Genomic DNA, 23,950 nt, shown 5'->3' with positions numbered 1-23,950 from the left:
GCACCCTTTTATTGAATACTTTGTGCAACATCTCTTTGCCAAGATAACAGCTCTGAGTCTTCTCTTTTAATGGCTAATGAGGTTGGAGAACACCCGGCAAGGGATCTGAGACTATTCCTCCATACGGAATCTCTCAAGATCCTTCAAATTCCACATGGTGGACTCTCCTCTTCAGTTCACCCCACAGGTTTTCCATGGGGTTCAGGTCAGGAGACTGGAATGGCCATGGCAGAACCTTGATTTTGTGGTCAGTGTACCAATCTGTGTTTTGGATCACTGTCTTACTGGAAGATCCAACCAGGGCCCATTTTAAGCTTTCCGGCTGAGGCAGTCAGGCAGTTAGAGTCCATGATGCCATGAATTCAAACAAGATGTCCAGGACCTTTGGCATAAAAACAGCTCCACAGTGTTAAAGATCCACCACCATATTTAACGTGGCCATGAGGTACTTTTCCATATGACCACCTCTCTGTGTGCACCAAACCCATCTATGGTGTTTGCTGCCAAAAAGCGATATTTTTGATTTATCTGATCACAGAACTCAGTCCCATTTGAAGTTCCAGTAGTGTCTGGCAAATTGAAGATGCTTGAGTTTGTTGCTGAATGAGGGCAGAGGCTTTTTTCTTGAAACCCTCCCGAACAACTTGTTGTGATGCTGTTTAATTGTAGTTTTGGAGACTTTCTGACCCCAAGACCCAACACATTTTTGCAATTCTCAAGCTGTGATCCTTGGAGATCCCCTGAGAATTTTTGGCCACTCGAACCATCCTCCTCATCGTGCCTGGAGACAATATAGACATGTGTCCTCTTCCAGGCCGATTCTTAAGATCTCCAGTTGATTCTTAATTATTGCCCTGAACATGGAAGTGGGTATTTTCAATGCTTCAGCAATTTTCTTATTGCCATTTTCCATTTTGTGAAGCTCAACAACATTTTGCCGCACATCATAACTTGGTCTTTTGGTCTTACCCATTGTGAATTGATGACTAAGGGAATTTGACTTGTGTGTTATATCATATGTATACCCCTTTGAAACAGGAAGTCATGGCTGAACAGTTTTATGTTCCTAGTCACTAGGTGCACACATTTTTTTTAAATATTAATGGGAAAATACTTCATATATATTTTACATTAGAGTTCATCATTAGAGTTTGAGATCGTTTTCATTATTGATGGGTTTTCGAACAGGGGGATCGCCAAACTAGCACGCGCAATCATAAAGCCCAAGGCCCCTGGTTGTCAAGGGCCCCTGGGCACTGGCCCAATTGGCGGGTTGGTAATCCATCCTTGATTAGAGGATATATTTTTGTGAATATTTTGAATGAAAGATCAAAAGGATAAACAATAAAGACATATTTTTCACAGCCTTCTTTGCTCATATTTACCAAGGGTGCCAATATTTTAGGCCACCACTCTGTGGATCTTTGCATGAGGGTGAATAAATGATGATTGATACATCTTAATAGTACTTATTAAAATAAATATATTAATTATAATGAAATCATTATCTTTACATCCAATTTAAGCCATTCCTAAACAGTATTGTATCAAATACTGTTTGCTGATTGGATGGTGCGGTGGGAAAACCTGTACTCTGATTGGACAGTACTCCAGGGAGGTACTGTTCGCCGATTGGCCGGCTGTTGTGGCTCGAGCGAGTGGAGTCGTGTTAATGTCAGGAGTCATCATGGCGCTCGGTACTGCTCAGCACGGTAAGAGCACTTTAATAGACAGAAACAACAACACATGATTTCAACACAGATATAAGTAACCGGTCATATGATAGCATACAGACGTATACCCAGAACGTCGTGAGAAAATAAGTTTTTGTAAGGACGATTGAGGCAATTTCTCCGTTAGCAGCGCGGCTAATCTGTGTGAGAGTGACTAACATTCAGCTCGAGACCGAATATAGGAGCTCGCGTGCGGTAGATGTGTATCAAAAACAAGTGAGCTGACCTCCTGGACAACATGTGTTTGAACACGTATACGATGCCTAAAATGATGTCGAGACAGGCAGCTTACTGGGTTTTGAGATGCAACCTACTTGCTGCAATATTCAACTATTGAATGCTGTTTACACTAACACAAAAGAACCATGGCAATACCATGATTTTTAGAAACGTACCATGCTTATACAATTTGTTTTGGCATTTGCGGCATGTACAGGTTATACTATTGTGTGTTTGATGTTCCAGTACCATTTAAATATATTGGATAAGAATATGGTAATCATACATTTGGATTACCATCTGAAAATAACATTACTGTGCGATGGTATCACCACAATATTTATTTAAAACATTTTTATATATATATATATATATATATATATATATATATATATATATATATATATATATATATTTTAGGATAAAGCACAGCCCCCTCTTATTTGGTTAGGGACATATTTCAAAATATTTATTCCCTGTTATACAATTACTCAACATATAACGTCTTAAGCATCTTGTCAGAACAGACCTTAAGTTATGGGTTAAAATGTGCCAAAAATGTCTTAAAATCTATTTTCTTTTGCTTTGAATACAATTGTATAAGTTAATTAAATTGTATCATATAGATACATTGTTTATAAAGTAAATGTAGTAAAAACCCACATTTTGAAACTTCCAGAGAGAAACAGTTTAATTATTGTGTTATTTCATCGTGTTTGTGGAATTCTCCTGCCTGACAGTGTGAGTATTGTTTACTTTCCCTGTTCAAAGTGTCTTATCCATAGTTTCTTTAATATAGCTCACAAATTGGTTCCTGTGTTTTAACTGATGATTTGTGGACATATGCAAGAGATGCAGGTTTCTTTTTATGTGCTACTGCCCTTAAGCTTTAATCAAACTCATCTCAACTAATCTAACACGAGCAGCAGTCAGAAGGGCTGCAGGCTGCCGGTGATAAGCGTGTGTGTGTGCACGTATTTTCTTCATACTGTGAAAGTAACACAGAGTCTGAATACTGTTGTACTTGAACACTTACGTGTTTAATATTGCGTACCGGACTGGGTATTCATTGGAAAAATATGTCCTTAATTAAATATCATAAGAAGTACATAAAGAAGAAAAACAGTAAAGATAAACTGGCTGTGTTCCATTTAATCCAAGATCAGAACTCACAGCTGCAGACTGCTCTGTTTAAAGCTAAAGAGAGATAAATGAACATGCATGCCTTCTGCTGGGGAAATTTAGGAGAGGAAAGGTGAAAGGCCAGCAAGCTTTGAACAAAGACTTTGAAAAAAACTTGAAAACAAATAGTTTCAGTGAGTCTTTTATATAGCTGTTCACAAACACACGCCATTCATTTCCTTTGCGTTTCACAAATGAGAGTCAAATAATTTTGGTCTTGTGCAGAACATCCATTTGAGCATCTGATCGACACACTCCAGAGCGTAAAAATATGAAGAGCGGAGATACTTCAACCCACAGAAGCTTAGTGATGCCCGATATGGTGAGTTGCATTGTTTATTGGGCTCCTTTAACCATCAGATAATGATTTTACTGCAATATAACGTTTACAAGCACTTTTAGAAGTTCAATTTCAGTTTGAGTAAAACAATAATTTGTCTTATTAAAATGTCAAGTAAATGCTTTAATCTGACTTATACCTTGTACCACTCCAATTTTGCTAAGTCAGACTTAAAGACTTAGATAATGCAATTGTAGAACTGCTATGCCCAGCATGTACAGTTGAAGTCATATTTAATATTAGCAAACTATAGTTTTGGCAGTTTCTACTTTGTGCATAAAATTAGTAATTTTTCCAACAATTGTTTACAGACAGATTGTTTCACTTTTAATTGACGATATCACAATTCCAGTGGGTCAGATGTTTACATGCACTAAGTTAACTGTGCCTTTAAGCAGCTTGCAAATGTTCATGTGAAAATGATGTCAAACCTTTAGACAGTTAGCTTCTGATAGGAGGTCAACTGAAGTGGAGATGTACCTGTGGATGTATTTTAAGGCCTTCAAAGTCAGTGCCTCTTTGCTTGACATCGTGGGAAAATCTAAAGAAATCAGTAAAGACCTCAGAAAAAAAATAATTATGTTTGGAGGAAAAACGGTGATGCTTGCAAGCCAAAGAACACCATCTCAACTGCGAAGTATGAGGTTGGCAACATCATGTTGTGGGGGTGCTTTGCTGCAGGAGGGACTGGTGCACTTCATATAATCAAAGTCAAGGTATTGGAGTAGCCATCACAAAGCCCTGACCTCAATTCGATAGAACATTTGTGGGCAGAACTGAAAAACTATGTGAGCAAGGAGGGATACAAACCTGACTCTGTTTTGTTCCTCCAGTTCTGTCTGGCGGAATGGGCCAAAATTCCAGCGACTTATTGTGAGAAGCTTGTGGAAGGATACCCAAAACATTTGACCCAAGTTAAACAATTTAAAGTCAATGCTATTAAATACTAACAAAGTGTATGTAAACTTCTGACCCACTGGGAATGTGATGAAAGAAATAAAAGCTGAAATAATTCTCACCACTATTATTCTGACATTTCACATTCTTAATATAAAGTAGTGATCCTAAACGACCTAAGACAGGGAATGTTTTCGACAATTAAATGTCACACAATGAATTGTGAAAAACTGAGTTTTAAATGTATTTAGCTAATGTGTAAACTTCTGACTTCAACTGTATACACGTTAATCAGACCGCAACTGGCCGCAAAAATACGGAGACATCCTGTATTTTAAAGGAATAGTTCTCCCAAAAATAAAAATTCTCTCATTATTTACTCACCCTCCATACAATGCAAGTCAATGGTGACCAGAACTTTGAAGCTCCAAAAAGCACAAAGTTATCTTAAAAGTAATCCATAAGACTTCAGTGGTTTAATTAATGTCCTCTAAAGAAATCTAATCAGTTTTTGTTGAGAACAGACCAAAAAATAACTTTTTATTATAAACCTTGACATCAGCAGTCCCCTTGGCAATCATGAATTCAAGATTACACTTCCTAGCAGCATCTAGCACTCTGCGCATGCGTCAAGCACAAGGAAGTGTAATCAAGGTTGAAATCATGATTGTGCCTAGAGACTGCTTTGGCAAGATGAATAGTGAAAAGGAAGTTACATTTTGGTCTGTTTTCATCCAAAATCGTTTCAGAAAATATTCACTTGCATTGTATGGACCAACAGAGCTGAGATGTTGTTCTAGAAACCTTAATTTGTGTTCTGCAGAATAAAGAAAGTCATACACATCTGGGATGGCTTGAGGGTGAGTAAATGATGAGAGAAGTTTCAATTTTGGGTGAACTTTTCCTTTAAGCACACAGAATTGCATTCCTTATTTAACCCATATGGTTTGTCACGGCGTATTCATGTCAAATTTTCAATTACACATTTTGCTATGTATGATTGGACCGAGATATGAAGACAGTTTTTCGATTATAGCTGTGCATGTACAGTGAGGAAAATAAGTATTTGAACACCCTGCTATTTTGCAAGTTCTCCCACTTGGAAATCATGGAGGGGTCTGAAATTGTCATCGTAGGTGCATGTCCACTGTGAGAGACATAATCTAAAAAAAAAAATCCAGAAATCACAATATATGATTTTTTAACTATTTATTTGTATGATACAGCTGCAAATAAGTATTTGAACACCTGTATATCAGCTAGAATTCTGACCCTCAAAGACCTGTTAGTCTGCCTTTAAAATGTCCACCTCCACTCCATTTATTATCCTAAATTAGATGCACCTGATTGAGGTCGATAGCTGCATAAAGACACCTGTCCACCCCATACAATCAGTAAGAATCCAACTACTAACATGGCCAAGACCAAAGAGCTGTCCAAAGACACTAGAGACAAAATTGTACACCTCCACAAGGCTGGAAAGGGCTACGGGGAAATTGCCAAGCAGCTTGGTGAAAAAAGGTCCACTGTTGGAGCAATCATTAGAAAATGGAAGAAGCTAAACATGACTGTCAATCTCCCTCAGACTGGGGCTCCATGCAAGATCTCACCTCGTGGGGACTCAATGATCCTAAGAAAGGTGAGAAATCAGCCCAGAACTACACGGGAGGAGCTGGTCAATGACCTGAAAAGAGCTGGGACCACCGTTTCCAAGGTTACTGTTGGTAATACACTAAGACGTCATGGTTTGAAATCATGCATGGCATGGAAGGTTCCCCTGCTTAAACCAGCACATGTCAAGGCCCGTCTTAAGTTTGCCAATGACCATTTGGATGATCCAGAGGAGTCATGAGAGAACGTCATGTGGTCAGATGAGACCAAAATAGAACTTTTTGGTCATAATTCCACTAACCGTGTTTGGAGGAAGAAGAATGATGAGTACCATCCCAAGAACACCATCCCTACTGTGAAGCATGGGGGTGGTAGCATCATGCTTTGGGGGTGTTTTTCTGCACATGGGACAGGGCGACTGCACTGTATTAAGGAGAGGATGACTGGGGCCATGTATTGCGAGATTTTGGGGAACAACCTCCTTCCCTCAGTTAGAGCATTGAAGATGGGTCGAGGCTGGGTCTTCCAACATGACAATGACCCGAAGCACACAGCCAGGATAACCAAGGAGTGGCTCTGTAAGAAGCATATCAAGGTTCTGGCTTGGCCTAGCCAGTCTCCAGACCTAAACCCAATAGAGAATCTTTGGAGGGAGCTCAAACTCCGTATGTCTCAGCGACAGCCCAGAAACCTGACTGATCTAGAGAAGATCTGTGTTGAGGAGTGGGCCAAAATCCCTCCTGCAGTGTGTGCAAACCTGGTGAAAAACTACAGGAAACGTTTGACCTCTGTAATTGCAAACAAAGGCTACTGTACCAAATATTAACATTGATTTTCTCAGGTGTTCAAATACTTATTTGCAGCTGTATCATACAAATAAATAGTTAAAAAATCATACATTGTGATTTCTGGATTTTTTTTTTTTTTAGATTATGTCTCTCACAGTGGTCATGCACCTACGATGACAATTTCAGACCCCTCCATGATTTCTAAGTGGGAGAACTTGCAAAATAGCAGGGTGTTTAAATACTTATTTTCCTCACTGTATATGATGTACTCACTGATGACATCATTGTGTCATTGCCTGTAATCACTGATGGGCTAGGAAACAGACTAGATAATAAACAACTTAATCAAACTCAATCAAGCTTAGATAGGCGGTAAAAACAGACATATAAACTGATATGAACACTCTATCTCTCGTATTGTAGAGAAACTTCCATTCTGCATCCGGGTTCTGCTGGAGTCCGCTGTCCGTAAGTGTGACGGGTTCTACGTGAAGACTGAGGATGTCACCAGTATTCTGGACTGGCAGATGCAGCAGAACCAAGCCGAGGTTCCGTTCTTACCTGCCAGGGTTCTGCTGCAGGATTTTACGTGAGTTATCAACACATGGTTCCTGGTTTACCTCTGTCTACAGTAACTCGACTATTGTAATGTTGAGTGTTTGCTGAAGGTGTGTGCATGTTTGTTCACAGGGGAATTCCTGCTATGGTGGACCTGGCAGCCATGAGAGAGGCTTTAGCTAAGCAGGGAGTCGATCCAAACCTGGTGAACCCCAAATGCCCCACAGACCTCATCGTAGATCATTCCCTGCAGATCGACTACAGCAAATGGTGAGAGTGAATGCAGAGGCTCATCAGGGTTTAGAGGAAAGAAATAAATAGTATTTATGTCTTAAAACCCAATAATTAGAACATTGTCATAAATGTGTCTAAAGATGTGTTTGAATCCTGTAAAATAAACAATAATTAGGGCGGTAATGTTTTATGTTTAGCTGCGTGTAAGTAGTCTTTCTCCATGACTGACACCTTTTTTTGCAAGATGCAACAAGTTTTCTCCGTCAAGTAATTCTTTGGCTCATTTTTTTTTTTAACCTTAGTGAAATGTTTGTGAAATGCTTCACAGTGTCATTCACATGATCTTGATATTGGATACAAAAAAAAACAAAAAAAAAAACTTTATTTTGTTTGGTAATATAAAAGTCATGGAAATGAGTAAATTCTTGATCATGGAGATTTCCACTATTAATGTACATTTTCCAAGGTTTGCTGTGCACGTAGATATTTCATTGGATAAATATACTGCTTTTGGGTAAAACCTGCTCACAAGCCATAGTGATTTGGGAAGGCCCCGGCACACACACGGCAAAATGCTTCTTCATTCAGTCAAGTCATATTTATTTGTATAGTGCCTTTCACAACACACATCGGTTCAAAGCAGCTTTACAGAAAATCATGCATTAACAGAAAATGAAACCGTAATATCTATAAAGATTTGGTGCTATCATTGTGTAGTTGTTTTTTTCCTCTCCAATTTAGAATGCCCAATTCCCAATGCGTTATAAGTCCTCGTTGTGGCATAGTAACTTGCCTCAATCCGGGTGGCAGAGGATGAATCTCAGTTGTCTCCGCATCTGAGACCATCAAACCATGCATCTTATCACGTGGCTTGTTGAGCGTGTTATAGCGGAGGAATGGCACGTGTGGAGGCTTCACGCTATCCGCCACAACTCTCCACGCACCCCACTGACCGTGAATCACATTATAGCGATCACAAGGACGTTACCCCATGAGACTCTACCCTCTCTAGCAACCGGGCCAATTTGGTTGCTTAGGAGACCTGGCTGGAGTCACTCAGCAGGCCTTGGGATTCCAACTCGCAAACTCCAGGGGTAGTAGTCAGCGTCTTTACTAGGCGTCCCCCATCATTGTGTAGTTTGATAAAATAGGATTGTAAATTATGAAAAGTAATTAAATAGTAATTGTATTCAGAAACCCATTGAGCAAGCCAAAGGTGACTGTGGCAAGGAACACAAAACTCAATAAGATGTTGGTTAATGAAGAAAAATAACCTTGGGAGAAACCAGGTGCACTGTGGGGGCCAGTTCCCCTCTGGCTAACATCATGAATTGTAATGCCAATATTAGTTAATTATGTATAGTGCAAGTCATGTACGTAAGTGTGAAGGGTCAGTGTTTAAACAAAGATTTTGTAAGATTAATGACTAATGTCTTTGAAGTTCATCCTAGATTAACTGCAGAAGTTCACATAAATGCATTGTCCTTTGTTAGTTAAACATGGATGCAAATAGAATAATATTAGCATAGACGCCATTCAATTTATTGGAGAGTTATAGATAATAATCAATGTTTCTGGTTCTGGCAGACCTAACTAAAGCAGCCTGATTGTGAGTTGAATGATAAATTAGGAGTATGCCTGGCTAGTCTAGACACAGATCTCGAACCGTGTTAGGGAGACTATTCCATAGTTTAGGAGCCAGATATGAATAGGATTTACCTCCTTTTGTGGATTTTGATATTCTAGGAACTATTAACAGGACATAATTTTGCTATCGTAATGAGCATGATGGAATATATCATGACAGAAGGTCACTTAAGTACTGAGGAGCTAGACCATTCAAAGCTTTGCATGTTGTTAACAGAATTTAAAAATGAATACGAACAGTGGAAACTTATTCTACGATTCCTGATAAACTCTCTCTGGGGAAGCATATAAAAGCAGAGGCTCTGATCCCTTTGGCACAGCTGAGCAATGACCTACTGTTTGCAAACATTTAGACACCGACCACACCACTGTGGGAGGCATTTAGAGGAACATTTAAAAATAAGGACGCTCAAGACTACATGTAAAACAAAGTAATATGATATTAAAATGTGTTATAAATGACTTGATGTCTCATTCTATGAGTAGAATTCCCACAATATCTGTAATAAAGTATTTGCCCCCTTCTGATTTCTTCTATTTCTGTGTATTTTTCATACTAAATAGTTTTAGATCTTCAAACGAGATATAACATAAAACAAAGGCAACTTGAGTAAACACAAAATACAGTTTTTTGTAATGTATATGAATATTTTTATTGAAGCCAAAAAGTGTGCTTCTGGGTGTGATCTTTTAGCTGCTGAAAAGGTTATATTTAGGTGTTGATTTGATTGAACAGAGCTGGCAGTAATCAGGCCTGGGTGTGTCTAGTCCAGCTGAACCCCATTATAAAGGAAGTTTCATAGAGGGATTTAGGAACTAAGGGGTCGAATAATTTTTTACACAGGCCCAGTTGGTAATGAATAACTTTATTGCTTAAATTAATAACATTATAATTTAGAAACTGTATTTTATGTTTACTCAGACTGCCTTTGTTTTATGTTAGATTTTGTTAGAATTTTTTAAACCATTTAGTATGAGATATACGCAAAAACAGAAGAAATCAGGACGGGGCTCGGCTCTCTCTCTCTCCCACCTCCGGCAGTCTGGACTTCCCTTATATCCATCTCCAGCTCTCACTGCAACACAAAACAGCTAGTAGAGATAATTTCCCACAGTTGTCAATCCTTACCACTCTTCCTCTCGTTGCCTCGCCCCCATCTCTCTCACACACACACTTACACACACGCATATATATATGTAATATACATAAATTATAGGTGTATAAAAGAGTGTTAATCAGTAGAATACAGACAAAAGAATGATGATAAGACATCACTCACACTTGGGTAGATGGGTGAAGGGCTTTCAGCTGCAGAAGGCACATAAGTGAAGCAGCATTTCAAACCACGACATGTTCTTGGAAAATGTCTCTACGCAAACAATCATATAGACGTTGGTAAGTTTGCACCAGTTCGCTAATAACTCTGCTCCCCTGTGTGTTCATGTTGAGTGAATGGGAATTTGTTGGAGCTCCAGGTCACACCTACTGATGACGTGGACCAATGGCTTGTAAGGTTTTAGCACCCATTAAGAAGTTGTCCTGAAAGGTTGCCCTGGTGAGCTGTTATAAAACACAGAAACGAACGCAAAAACATCTTTGTTTGGCCAGATTTAGTTCGAAATTGTCACACGCGTTCATTCTTCGATTTTGTTGGGAGTGTGCAGGGGCCTTGAGTAAATCATTCTTTTTAATGAATTGGTCAAACTGATTAACAAACGGGTGATTCTCATGAAATCTGGAGGTCTTTTACTATTTCCATTGTTTTCAATAATGATTTTCATTACCGTAACATAGTCACCTTTTTCTGTATCGGTCAAAAGAAGCTGTTGTAAAAAAAAAAATGTAAAGTCTTTACTATGAGAATACTACTATGGTCTTTATATACTTTTATTACACAATTTAAATAGTCTGTCTTTGTGATTTTCATGTTGCGATAATGAGAATGTATTAAAGACCTATTTTTCACTGTGCGGTAACGTGCATTTGGGGGTAAATTTGTGTGACTGTAATGCAAAACTGTCACCGTGTAAAAAATCACAACACACCTTTTAAATCTGTGTAAAAAAAAAAAGGCCATCTTTTTTTATTTTGGAGAAAAATAGAACCAATACAATTTCTTGAAAATCTGTTTTCTTGTGATTCACCAAAATCAGAATTTAAATGATTTTTTTTAATGCTTAAGTAATTACTAACAGGATGAGAAAGGTCATGGAAAAGATATGGAAATTCATTGGTAATAAAGTGTTGGAAACCTGTATTTAATATGAGCAACAATGAGATTTCAGTTTGATTAAGTTAACCATATGTGTGACACAAAATAAAAACAAAGCAACTGAAACGTTTTGTTGTCCGACACTATAGCATTGCATCTGGTTAGGACATGGTGTGATGGTGAATATGTACTAAAGAGTGTCCCATTTCTCAGTGGCATCCAGACCCCTCCGACCCCCGTGGATGATAGATCTCCTGTCGGTCGGTCATCTCCCCGCAGCAGCAGTCAGTGTGGGGGTCATCGACCAGGTCAGAGGGGCAGCTGCAGTAAAGGCTTCTGCTCTGACGCTCCCAGTGGCCAATCCCCAGCTGTACAAATAGAGAACACACCCCTCCTCTGCCCCTTCCACCTACAGCCCGTGTCAGAGTACGGCAGTACCTCTCAAACACATTAAAACATTCTCTATATCTCTTTACTTTCACCTCTAACATGAACTATGTCTTATACTCGCAGGCCGGAAACAATGATGAGAAACCAAGAGCTGGAGCTGAACAGAAACAAAGAGAGGCTGCAGTTTTTCAAGGTGAGATTCTTCAGAGATTTCACAAAGCTTTTATGATGTAGACATTATTTGTATTTACATGGAAGGCCTTGAAGACATTTAACAAAGTATTATTTGTATTGACAAATTGACGAGTGAAATAATATTGAGTATTACATTTTAAAGAATTTAAGCAAACAAAACTTGTTTTCCCTTTATAATAACATGCACATATGCATCATGCATAAGACCAAGGACATTTATTAAAAAATAGCTTTTATGCTATTATAATGTTGTCTTCAAGGCACTTAATGCTGAGTTTGTTTTCTCGGTCTCTCACCAGTGGTGTTCAAAAACCTTCAAAAATGTCAACGTAGTTCCGCCAGACATTGGCGCCGTACACCAGGTGAATCTAGAGTACCTGTGTCAGGTGGTACAGGAAGAGGAGGGGTTTATTTATCCAGACAGCGTGGTGGGAACGGATTCCCACACCACCATGATTAATGGCCTCGGCATCCTTGGCTGGGGTGAGAGGACACCTGAGATTTATGTGGCTTATTTTGTTGTGGTCTTATCAACACACATTCTGATTTTGTGGTGGAGAACTGGTGATTCCTAATTCTCATTCTCTCTCTCTCTGTCTCACAGGAGTTGGAGGTATTGAAACAGAGGCAGTCATGTTAGGTCAGCCAGTGTATTTGACTTTGCCTCAGGTCATTGGTTGTAAACTTGTTGGCTCCATCAATCCTCTTTCCACGTCGATTGACATTGTCCTGGGCATCACAAAGGTACAAAGAGCTTAATGTGCCCTTAATGTATGATATTGTGCTCTTAAAGGAATAGATAGCTCAAAAATGTCATCTACTAAAAGTTGTGATAAAGACAATGACAAGCTAGTCATATCTTTTTGGTTTGACAGTTTAATTTGGACACGTTAGTGAGGGTCAGACTATCATTTTTACAGTTTAACTTGAAGGCGTAGTTCACCCGAAATGAAAAATCCTCTCATAATGTACTTACCCTCATGCCATCCCAGATGTTTATGACTTCTGCAGAACACAAAAAAAAGATTTGTAGGTGGCCAAAACATTGAAGCTGCATAAAAGTAATCATAAGACTCCAGATTTATTGTAAAAAAGGACTCAAAAGACCACTGGAGTCATATGGATTATTTTTATGCTGCCTATATTATTGTGTTTGGCTGAAGGATTGACACATCTAGGATGGAGAGTAAATGAGAATTAAAATTTTTGGGTGAACTATTCCTTTAATTACCTGCTGAAGCAAAATGACTTAAACATCAACAGCATTCTAGATGTCTAGTTAACTCACTGTTCAAATTGTGTGTCTTAGCACCTGCGTCAAGCTGGAATTGGAGGAAGGTTTGTGGAGTTTTTCGGACCGGGTGTGTCGCAGCTCTCTGCTCCTGATCGGACCACCATTGCTAACATGTGCCCAGAGTATAACGCCACCATCAGCTTTTTTCCTGTGGATGAAATCACCCTGGAGCACTTTAAACACACCAGTATGGGACCATCCAGTGTACACTGCATTTAAAAGCTTAACATATCAGGAAGGGTATAATTTAACTCTTAAGTGTTTTGTTTCCCTGACAGTCTGTAGTGAAGGGAACCTTGTGGTTTTAGAAGACTACCTGAAGGCTGTGAAACTCTTCAGAAATTATGACGACCAATCAGAAGAGCCGCATTACTCCGAGGTGAAATTCTGTTTCTAATTTGAGCTGATTGGTTGTTACTTTAATGTATTTAAAGGACTCCTATTAAACACTTTTGTCGTTTTGCATATGAATGTTAGAGCATGTCTACACGGTACATCTTTATAATGTTATTTTTTTTTTCATATTATTTATGCTTTAAAAGTTACTGTTAATGAACTATGCTTCCTAATTGGTCTCATAGGTCATTGAGATGAACTTAAGCTCCATTGTGCCTCATGTCAGTGGACCCAAACGGCCACAGGACAGAATGGCCATAACTTGCATGAAGGAAGACTTCATTAACTGCCTGAATGAGAAGGTACGTACTTGCTGACTTTCTGGAAGAATGTGTCTCTTGTCTGCCTGAGCTGTCTGGTCAAATGAGCTATATGTCTGTGTGCAGGTGGGATTTAAGGGCTTCCACATATCTAAAGAGAAGCAGGGAACTCTGGTGCCATTCCTGCACAAGGGGGCGGAGTACAGCCTGGCACACGGGTCTGTCGTTATCGCAGCCATCATCAGCTGCACTAATAACTGCAACCCATCCGTCATGCTGGCTGCAGGTCAGACATCAACACACCTTTAGATCTGATCTGAGCTGTCGTCACACTGTGTATCTCTGTGTATAACATAGTGTTTCTAAAGAAAAATGTGTTTGTGTGTCTGTGTTTGGTTCAGGTCTGTTGGCGAAGAAAGCCGTTGAGGCTGGACTGTTGGTAAAACCGTATATCAGAACCAGTCTGGTGCCCGGCAGTGGGACTGTTACACATTACCTGAACACCAGTGGAGTCCTGCCCTTCCTCAGAAAACTCGGGTACATAAACTTCATATACTGTGTGTGTATGCATATTAACAGCACTGTGCAAAATTAGGCACATAAGATGTTTCACAAAAGTATTTGTCTTAAGATGGTTATTTATATCTTCAGCTTTAATGTGTCAATAGGAAATATAAATGTTAGAGTCCCAAACATTATTTTGCAAATAGAAAATATTAGAATAAAAGAACAGGGATTCCAGCAACAGATGTCATGGCCCCCACAAAGCCCCCCACTGAACATTGTGTAAGTCTGAGATTACATGAAGAGACAGAAGCAATTGAGCAATTACAAAACCTTGATGCTTGCCCAGTCTCAATGCTCACGGCATGTACCTGATGCATACAGATATAAAACATATTGAATGCTGAAGTTCACTTGCATACGAATGCAGTATAATGGAAACGCGAGCTCATGCGAAGAAATTTCGTATTACGCTGCGTACGGAAGTTCTTGCTTTGTGAACTCTGAACCGTGAATTAGTACGACAAGAGGACACGTGCTCAATAGGAGACCGAAACATTACATGCTGACCTCTTGGCTCACTTCAAAGGATAAATATATTTTTATATATTTGTGATTTATTATTTACTTATATCAGAAGACCTCCCATGTGACATCATATCCTGGTTCGTAGCATGATCCGTAAAACAATCGTGTGCTCAAAGCCAAGTGTGACTGGCCCTTAACTCTTTCCGTGTTTTATGAAAAAACGCTTCCCCGCCAAACACGGAATTTTCCGGGTTTCCGTGTTTTAGGTGTTATACGGTAAGGAAGACCCCTCCGCATGTTTTGAAAGAGTTCGCAACTCTTTGATCAAAGAAACAGACTGCGATCGTCTCAAACATGAAGAAGTGGAGTATTGAGAAGCTCAAAATATCAGACATAAACATGCTTTTTATCAGCTTTTTGTCTGAAATGTTGTTTTTTGACAAAACCGACCTCTGTTCAAGTCGCAATAAAAAAAAGAACAAATGAAGATAAAATAAAATCTTTTTTTTTTGCCTAAAAGCAGAGGCTCAGATCTTTATTGTGATATATAGCATCTTCATATATTCATGGAAGAAAATATTCTGCGGGCCATTAAAGTTTAGCGAAAATCGTCAAAAACCATGGCGGTGGCTGGCAACTTTTTTTTAAAAACGCTGGCGGGGAAAGAGTTAAGGCTGGGTAGCCTGCCACAGGAACAACTCGTGGAAACCTTTCTCCTATTGTGTGAATTTTCAGGAAGTAAAAATAAAACGGGATACTAAATTAATTGCGTTGTATGTATGTATGTGACATTTCTCAGCCCTAATATACAGTATATAAACAAGAAACGTAGGATATATATTTAAAGTGCAAGTTTTCAAAAGAACTAAACTGAAAATATAAAAGCTAAAAAAAAAAAAAAAAACTTCACACTTTGATAAACAGAAAATAAATATAAAACATACAACATAACATATATTGTATTCATCACGTGTACAATAAATATTTTATTGAAACAAATGTTGTTAGCAAAACCCTGTTTGGAAAACACCCTCAATATGTTTTATGATTGTTTATGTGTAACAGGTTTGAAGTGGTTGGTTATGGATGTGCCACTTGTGTGGGAAACACAGCGCCTTTACCTGAGAGTGTGGTGGACGCTATTAAACAGGTGAAGCAGAGCTTTTGTAGCTCTCGTCTCTATCTTTCTTTTGGATATTCTGCATGTTAACCTGAACGATGTGGTCGTTTACAGGGTGATTTGGTGGCATGTGGCGTGCTGTCTGGTAACCGGCATTTAGAAGGACGCCTGTGCGACTGTGTGCGGGCAAATTATCTGGCCTCGCCACCGCTGGTGGTGGCGTATGCAATTGCAGGCACAGTCAGCATTGACCTGGAGACAGAACCACTGGGTGTGAACACTGAAGGCAAGGATGTGTATCTAAGGGATATCTGGCCTTCCAAAGAGGAAGTGCAGCACACAGAGGAGAACATTGTCATCGCCTCCATATTCAAAGAGCTGAGGAGCCGAATGGAGGTGAGAGGAAACTCATTCCTTCAGTCGTCTCGCAGAATCTGACTTTTAACAATCCGCTTAACCACATTGCGGTTTACTATGACCAAGAACTGTCTGTTTTGTTCAATTCTGTGTTTTTTTTTATTGTTTTGTTTTTTTATGCAGAAAGGAAATATGTTCTGGAACAGTTTAGAATCTGCAGAATCTGCCCTCTTCCCGTGGGATCCCAAATCCACCTACATCCGCTGTCCGTCCTTCTTTAGCAAACTGGTGATTATCATTCAGATCCAGATTTCTCCAAACAGCTCACATTCACTGTATTTTACTACAGTATTAACATCCCTCTTGTTCCTCTCTCTTTCAGTCTAAAGAGGTGTGCTCTCCTCAGTCTATTGACAGTGCTCACGCGCTGCTCTTTCTGGGTGATAAAGTTACGACTGATCACATCTCTCCAGCTGGTAGCATCTCTAGAGTCAGTCCTGCTGCCAAATACCTGCAGAGCAAACGGTGAGATGCTTAGCAGTCGCTGATGTTTAGTTTTTACAGTCCTACTTTATTCTTTGTGGCGTTGGGAAATCGTATTAATTTTAGCAAATCATTGTTTGTGCAGTTTATTTCAATAAATTGACAAAAAATACTGATTTACTGTCATAACTCACAAGTATACCAATATGTCCCTGTGTGGCATTAAGTTTTTCACTGTGTTTTCAATGATGTTGAACAAATTGTTTAAAATTAGTCTTAGTTTTGTGATGAATCAGTTCAATCTAATCAGTAGAGAGAACAGATTCATTCGACTGATTCATTGAATACTGCTGTTATCTCTTAGATGAGTGAATTACAAATGCTTTGTGAATCAGTTCAGTCTATTCAGTAGAATGGATTTGTAAGAATGATTTGTTGAGTGATTTAAATGCTTCTGTAAATTGATTTAATCTAGTCATTAGAAAGAAATGATTCGTTCACATATAACACGAAGCGAGAGTTTCACGCGACGCGATTACGTACAAAATCAATGTGAATGGTGTGACTCGAACACGCAAAACCGCTTATTTGCGTGAGTTTCATTTTTCAACTCTGGTGAAAAGTCTGCATGGCGCGTTGTCGAGGAGAACATTTTCTTCGCGTTGTATGTGAATGCACCATAAGACTTATTCATATATATTTATTTATTAGCACTATTTATCTAAAGCCCGTTATAAGACGTTTACAAATATCATTCACACTGAATATGTCTTTGTATGTGTAGTTTTAGTTTTTTTGTTAGTTTGTTTTCCTGTATAAACATAAACTCATTGCAAGACCACTACATTCAGTTCTGTTCGTTGTATTGAATCTAGCTTTTTTTAACGTGTTCGGTATGAACTGCCCCTTACTGTTCAAACCAGAAATTATATGTTAAAGATGATCTAATGATGACTTCTATTTTCTTTAAATGTTTGTTGCAGTTTGACCCCTCGTGAGTTTAACTCCTATGGTGCACGGAGAGGAAACGATGCAGTGATGACTCGAGGAACATTTGCCAGCATAAAGCTTCAGAACCGGCTCATCGGAAAGACCGGACCTAAAACACTGCACATTCCATCAGGACAAATGGTGAGTGACCAGACTGAACCGGTCCATCTCGATCTGTTCTAGCTGTGAGCTCTGAGGTATTGTGTTGGCTTCATGGTTTGATGTGTCTTTCCGTCACAGCTGGATGTGTTTGAAGCTGCTGAGCGCTATCAGAGAGATGGAGTTCCTCTCATTATCCTGGCAGGAAAAGAGTATGGCTCGGGCAGCTCACGGGACTGGGCTGCTAAAGGACCCTATTTACTGGTACGAGACACCAACTCCTCTGCGTGGTGGTCTTTATCACAGTGTTTACCAGCCCAGCACTGTTTTGAAATGCCTTCTTGAAAGAAAACTTCTGAACAATTTGAAATTAATTCTGAACCTCTTAACATACAGACTCTATTTACATTTTTTTGTATATAATTTCAGTCACCGATCAAGGATCTATTTTGTTATTGTGTGAAAATGATATATATATATTACACACACACACACCAGTTAGAGAGACGTTCCATGAGCCATTCTATGGGTTGTCTTTTTTTCTGACATTACATATGTTCGCCAGCAGGTGGTGGCAAAAGATAATTTGTGAGTGTAATATGAGCCAATAAGGTGATATGAAGTGAATCCGCATCAGCCGTTTACATACAACAGATCATCGTGATTGCTTGTATTTCTACTACTAAAGCTAGGAAATAGCTTTAAACGGCTTTAAGCAAACAACTTCAGCATTACGGATCATCACAGCTGAGAGACACAACAGACTGATTAATTACATAATTGGTGCTGTTTAAAATGGTGGAGGACATTGCGGTTTCTATAGTGATCGACTCTTGCGCACCGGCTACCGAGAAATACCCCCGCTTGAACGCTATTTTTCAACTAAGAAAGTTGACCTTCAGAAAGCTGACAACATCTCTGCTTGGGTGTGGCAATAGGTGATCGCACACGCTCCGTCTCTCTCAATCTCTCTCTGTCTCACACACACACACACATCCATCCTTGTTTATCCAATAACTTGTTAGAAACAGCACAAGCCGAGATACTATTTCTGAAGTTAAATTTTTGAATTACTAAGGCTTGGACGCATCATTTGTTTTGAACCAGCAATGGCAGATTCTGATCCATCAAGTAAGAAAGTAGTTCCATGCACAAATGTGTTTTTATGACTACTCAATTTTTCCTAATTTTTAAAAATGTAATTGTTGTGTATATAATCAATATCACACTCGCAATCGTGCAATATGGCCCTACATCACCACTGCTGTGATCATCTACGGCACTCTGCCTGTGGCCGAATCACAGCAGTGCTGATGTAAGGCCATAACGCACTCTTGCTCGTGTGATATTGCTTAAATATATATTATGTCAGTCCCACAGTTATGGCGTCATTTCCACCATACCAGTTATGCCCCTAATAAATGTTTTTCAAAAGTTAGTTTACTTGTTAACCAAGTCGACAAAAGTTTTAGTGAAGAGCATGCTTGAGATGAAATATGAGACAAAAATGAAGGTAAATCAAGGTAAATTTCACTTGTGAGCAGAATATTTTTATTGGACGGAATTTCCAATCATGCTGAAATTTAAGAAATACACAAAAATGTAAATATTATTTGTGTGCATTTAGGATATACAAAATGCTAGTTATGAAATTAGCCTTAGCAAGAATTTGTCCTTTTTTTAATTTTTATTATATTTAATTTTTAAAGTTTAATTCCCATCAGTGTCATTTCAGCGCGAATTCTATTAAACACAATACAAAATTTGAGATGTGCTGGAAATGACACTGTGTTGGAAGGCGTATAGATAGATAGATATCACTGGTATTTCTTTCAGAAAATACAAATCTAGTTTGCTGTTCTGTTTGCATAACAGCTAGAATACTTGCATCTCAGATACATTAATCCCTAAACCCCCTGTGGGTATGTGTGTGCGTTTCAGGGGGTGCGTGCTGTGATAGCTGAGAGCTTTGAGAAGATTCATAAGAATCATTTGGTGGGAATGGGGATCGCTCCACTGCAGTTTCTGCCAGGACAGAATGCCGACTCGCTGGAGCTGTGTGGAAAAGAGCGATTCACCATCAACATCCCACAAGAGCTCACACCCAGACAACAGCTCTCAGTACAGGTACAGATGTCAAGATCTGTCTTTTTAAGAATATATTGCTGTTACAATTATTATACTAAATGCTTATTCCGTCCTATAATTATCCGATTATAAAATATGACTGACTCCGACTTGATTTTGTTTGTGTTTATACAAGGTCTGTCATTTAGATTTTATCAATTAATTGTCACAGCATTAATGTGTAGTTCTCGATAATGATAATCATCGACAACAAAAGATTATTTGATTGTCAAAAGAATCATTAGTTGCAGCCCTACTTTAGATTTAAATAATTATTTGCTGTTAACGTTGTAATTTCTTTATGAAATTAATAAGATTTTCCTCTAAATAAATATTTTTGTATTTTTAAAATGGTGCTTGTGACTCTGACTAATCATTAGATATCACACAGAACAGAATGATTCAATTGAAAAATGTCAAAGTGTTAAACTAATTAATCTCTAAGTGAATGTATTTTGGCTGGTGTAGTATGGACTGTTATTTCTGCTTCATGTTGTGATGCCTCATGCTGTCATTCTTGTTTCCAGACGAGCACGGGAAAGAGTTTCAGCGTGGTGGCTCTATTTGAGAATGAGATGGATGTGGTGTTTTTCAGACATGGAGGAATCCTGAAGTATGTGGCTCATTCTCTTTTGCAGTAGTAAAATCAGACTCATAGACACCCCATGGACCCCTCAGCACAGCGCCACCTTGAAGCCTTCAGGAGGCGTATGAACTCACAAACTGTGCCTCTTGTTTGCTGAATCCTCCGCTCCAGAAGGATGTCATTCTTTTGCACTTAAAAAAATGTCCAGTCGTTCTCTCCAAATCATTCTCTCCACAATCTGGCATGACGGAGAGCTTGCAAGACCTTCACAGTCTGGTTGTGGAGTTAGAGCTGTTTAGTTTGATTTGAATATTTCATACTGCAGTGCCTGCAACATGTGTCAAGAAACTTTCCATCCATGTGAAAGCTTTGAGTGTTGAACTCAAATACTGCATGATGACTTCACTGTTGATGAGGCCTGGGATCTAAAACAGGCTTCATTCTTCTCTCATGGTGCTGATTTTGACACGGGCACATTGATATGGAGTAAAAGTGTTCACACATACAAAACTCTCCCAGCTGTCTGTTCTGTATGAATTTCCACAAATTGCCATCACAACAGCAGCTAAGCACTATTTGTTTGATCCGATCCAGTGAAATATCAGTTAATTTATTATAATCGTCCCTTTTGTGTTTGCTGTTTCTGAGAATGAGTGACAATGATGATGACGACTAAAGGTAGTTATTGGGTGAATCTCATGAAATCCATTGAGTACCAAGTATAAGTCCTGGTAAAAGAAAGATGGAGATATATTTTGCTTAAAGAAATCCTAAAAACAAAACCCTATATATTTAATTTGAAAAGTCTTTATATATCATGGTATTATATGTTGTGCTGACATTATACTGATTAAAAACAACAACAACAGTCATGAATGTCAGGATGCATTACTGAATTTGGAGGGGAAATGTCTTCATCTTCTCGATTTTGGGGTGAAATATAACTTGGACATGTTTTGATGAGATTCACCCATCACAGTTTGTTTCTTTAACTTCTGACAGGGTTCAGCTGTGCCCAAGACTTTTCAAAAAAGTGCGTCCACTCTAATCCATTTTCATTTAAAATCTCTGTTTTCAGTTTCCTATTAGAGTATCCCAGTGAAGAGTCTTTCTAGTGAGGATAAGAGCCGTACACGTAGAGTAAACGATACATTTTTAAACGTTTCCAGTTGAAAAGTAACACTTAGAGTTCGGGCAAACTTGCCGCAAATCATTATTTTCCCATGCAAATAAGCTTGAGAGTTGCCACAGATGTGTGCCAAACGTTTGCAGCATTTCATCGGTAGTGGTGAACCTGCAACAAACTTTTGGCAACAAGTAAGAGATTGCAGTAAAGCTCATCTGCATGTACTCTTGATTTGTGTTTCTAACATCATCGTCTTCTGAAGTATGTGGTACAAGTGAGTGTTTTCGAAAGTCTTATTTTTTAATAGAGGAAATCACTATTCCAGTGTGGATGAGAGGTTTAAACGTAGCAAAATAATTGTTTTTGCAAACAAAAACTTATTAGTGAGAAGTGGCCTTAAAGCTACAATCAGTTGGGCTACTTAATTTATCAAATTATCTATCTAATTGTATATTTATTGTAGAAGTTAGTATCAGAATTTAATTTGGATTTTGTAGATATACTTTATCATAAACTTCATTTGGATGTTTTCATTTAAATATATAGGAACACAGCTTGATAGGTGCTGTAAGCGATTTTAGCTGTTCTGGAACTTCCACAAGACCGAGCTGATGATTTAGCTGTACCTCTCTTTCCAAAATCCTGCCCCCCTAAAGATACCATTGAGACTGAGACTGACACAGAGCAGAAGAGCAGCAGTGTGTCTTCCTACAGTGGTCAAACACAACAGTACAAAAATAGTGCCCTCAACAGACAACTGTTTTGAATCTGAATATGGCATTAAAGGGATAGTTCAACCGAAAATAAACACACATCATTTATTCACCCTCATGCCATCCCAGATATGGGACTGCAGTACACAGACAAAGATTTTTAGAAGAACACCTCCGCTCCATAGGTCCATACAATGCAAGTGAATGGTGACCAAATTTCCGAAGCTCCAACAAGAACATGAAATCAGCATAAAAGTCATCTACATGACTCTGGTAAACCATAATCTGTTTTTGGAAGAGATCCATTTTGTTTTAGGCGAGAACAGACCAAAATATGTCTCCTTTTAAACTATAAATCTTTGCATTAGTGGGCTCCTTGACCATCATGATTTCAAGCTTGATTAGAAACACCAAGTACAAAGAGCTTCATGATCATGCCTAAAGACTCTTCAGAAGACATGGATTAAACCACTAAAGTCATATGGATTACATTATTGCTGCCTTTGCAAGTGAATGGTGAGTAGAACTTAACACACATTGTATGGACCTACAGAGCTGAGATATTCTTCTAAATATCTTCATTTGTGTTCTGCAGAGGAAAGAAAGCCATACACATCTGTGAAAGGTGTGAGGGTATTAATGATGAGAGCATTTTCCTTTTTGGCTTTAAACCTTAATGATTCGTACCAACATCAACTCTATGGGTGTTTTCCAAATGGCAATTTTGCTCTTGAAGGGCACTGCGGGAACTTGGGGAAGGGGACTCACTCGAATGTTCATTCCAAACAAAAGTAAGAGAACCTTTTACAAGACTATTAGTGAAGGGTACATTAATGCAGTACTTTCATGCTGCATTTAGAGTGTCCACATCAAGAGATCTGTCCTTCGAAGGGAGTAGGGCATAGGGATGATCACTTTCAATTGGAATTCGCCCTATGAGTACGCACTCAATGAGTGACAGGCAGAATTTAAGCAAAAAAAGACCGCTCACATTTTTGTTTAGAGTTTAGTTTAGGCTAGTGCAGTCACAAGAGATCATTGAGATATCTCAAGACATTTATTTCAGTGATATAATTCACATTTTCTGTGAATAAATTCTGCATGCCATTTCTTTGACAAAATAGCTTGCAACACATTTATCTCATACAAAATGTTAGATGGGAAAAATAACATGTAAAATGTGTTTTCAAAGAAATAGACCAATAAAACTGTTCCAGTCATTGTTAATTCACGGCTGATGTTGGTCTTCCCGTACACCCTAGGCGCTGTAGAACTGAGCAGCGATTCATTTCTGTATTGCGTAGAAGTTGCTATTCAATCCATTTCGCCCACTCTCTCCAGCACAAAACATGCGGAAGTG

At 38.8% G+C, this 23,950-nt stretch overlaps 1 protein-coding gene across 1 annotated transcript; it reads left to right on the top strand.

Annotated features, from left to right (window-relative positions):
* The first annotated feature begins 1,687 nt into the window (after positions 1-1,687).
* LOC127640155 (iron-responsive element-binding protein 2-like) lies at positions 1,688-23,928 on the top strand. The gene is given in 22 exon segments (XM_052122578.1): positions 1,688-1,712; positions 3,360-3,400; positions 3,402-3,456; positions 7,194-7,359; positions 7,461-7,598; positions 11,636-11,848; positions 11,936-12,005; positions 12,307-12,490; positions 12,612-12,751; positions 13,317-13,488; positions 13,580-13,680; positions 13,883-13,999; positions 14,084-14,243; positions 14,359-14,494; positions 16,055-16,139; positions 16,224-16,505; positions 16,650-16,754; positions 16,849-16,991; positions 17,933-18,080; positions 18,180-18,302; positions 19,980-20,165; positions 20,693-23,928. Coding segments are annotated over 22 exon segments (2,904 nt in total). The 3' UTR covers positions 20,807-23,928.
* Positions 23,929-23,950: the final 22 nt, after the last annotated feature.

Source organism: Xyrauchen texanus, chromosome 49 (assembly GCF_025860055.1).
Source record: "Xyrauchen texanus isolate HMW12.3.18 chromosome 49, RBS_HiC_50CHRs, whole genome shotgun sequence".
Lineage (NCBI taxonomy): Eukaryota > Metazoa > Chordata > Actinopteri > Cypriniformes > Catostomidae > Xyrauchen > Xyrauchen texanus.
This window is presented reverse-complemented; position numbering and strand designations above follow the sequence as displayed.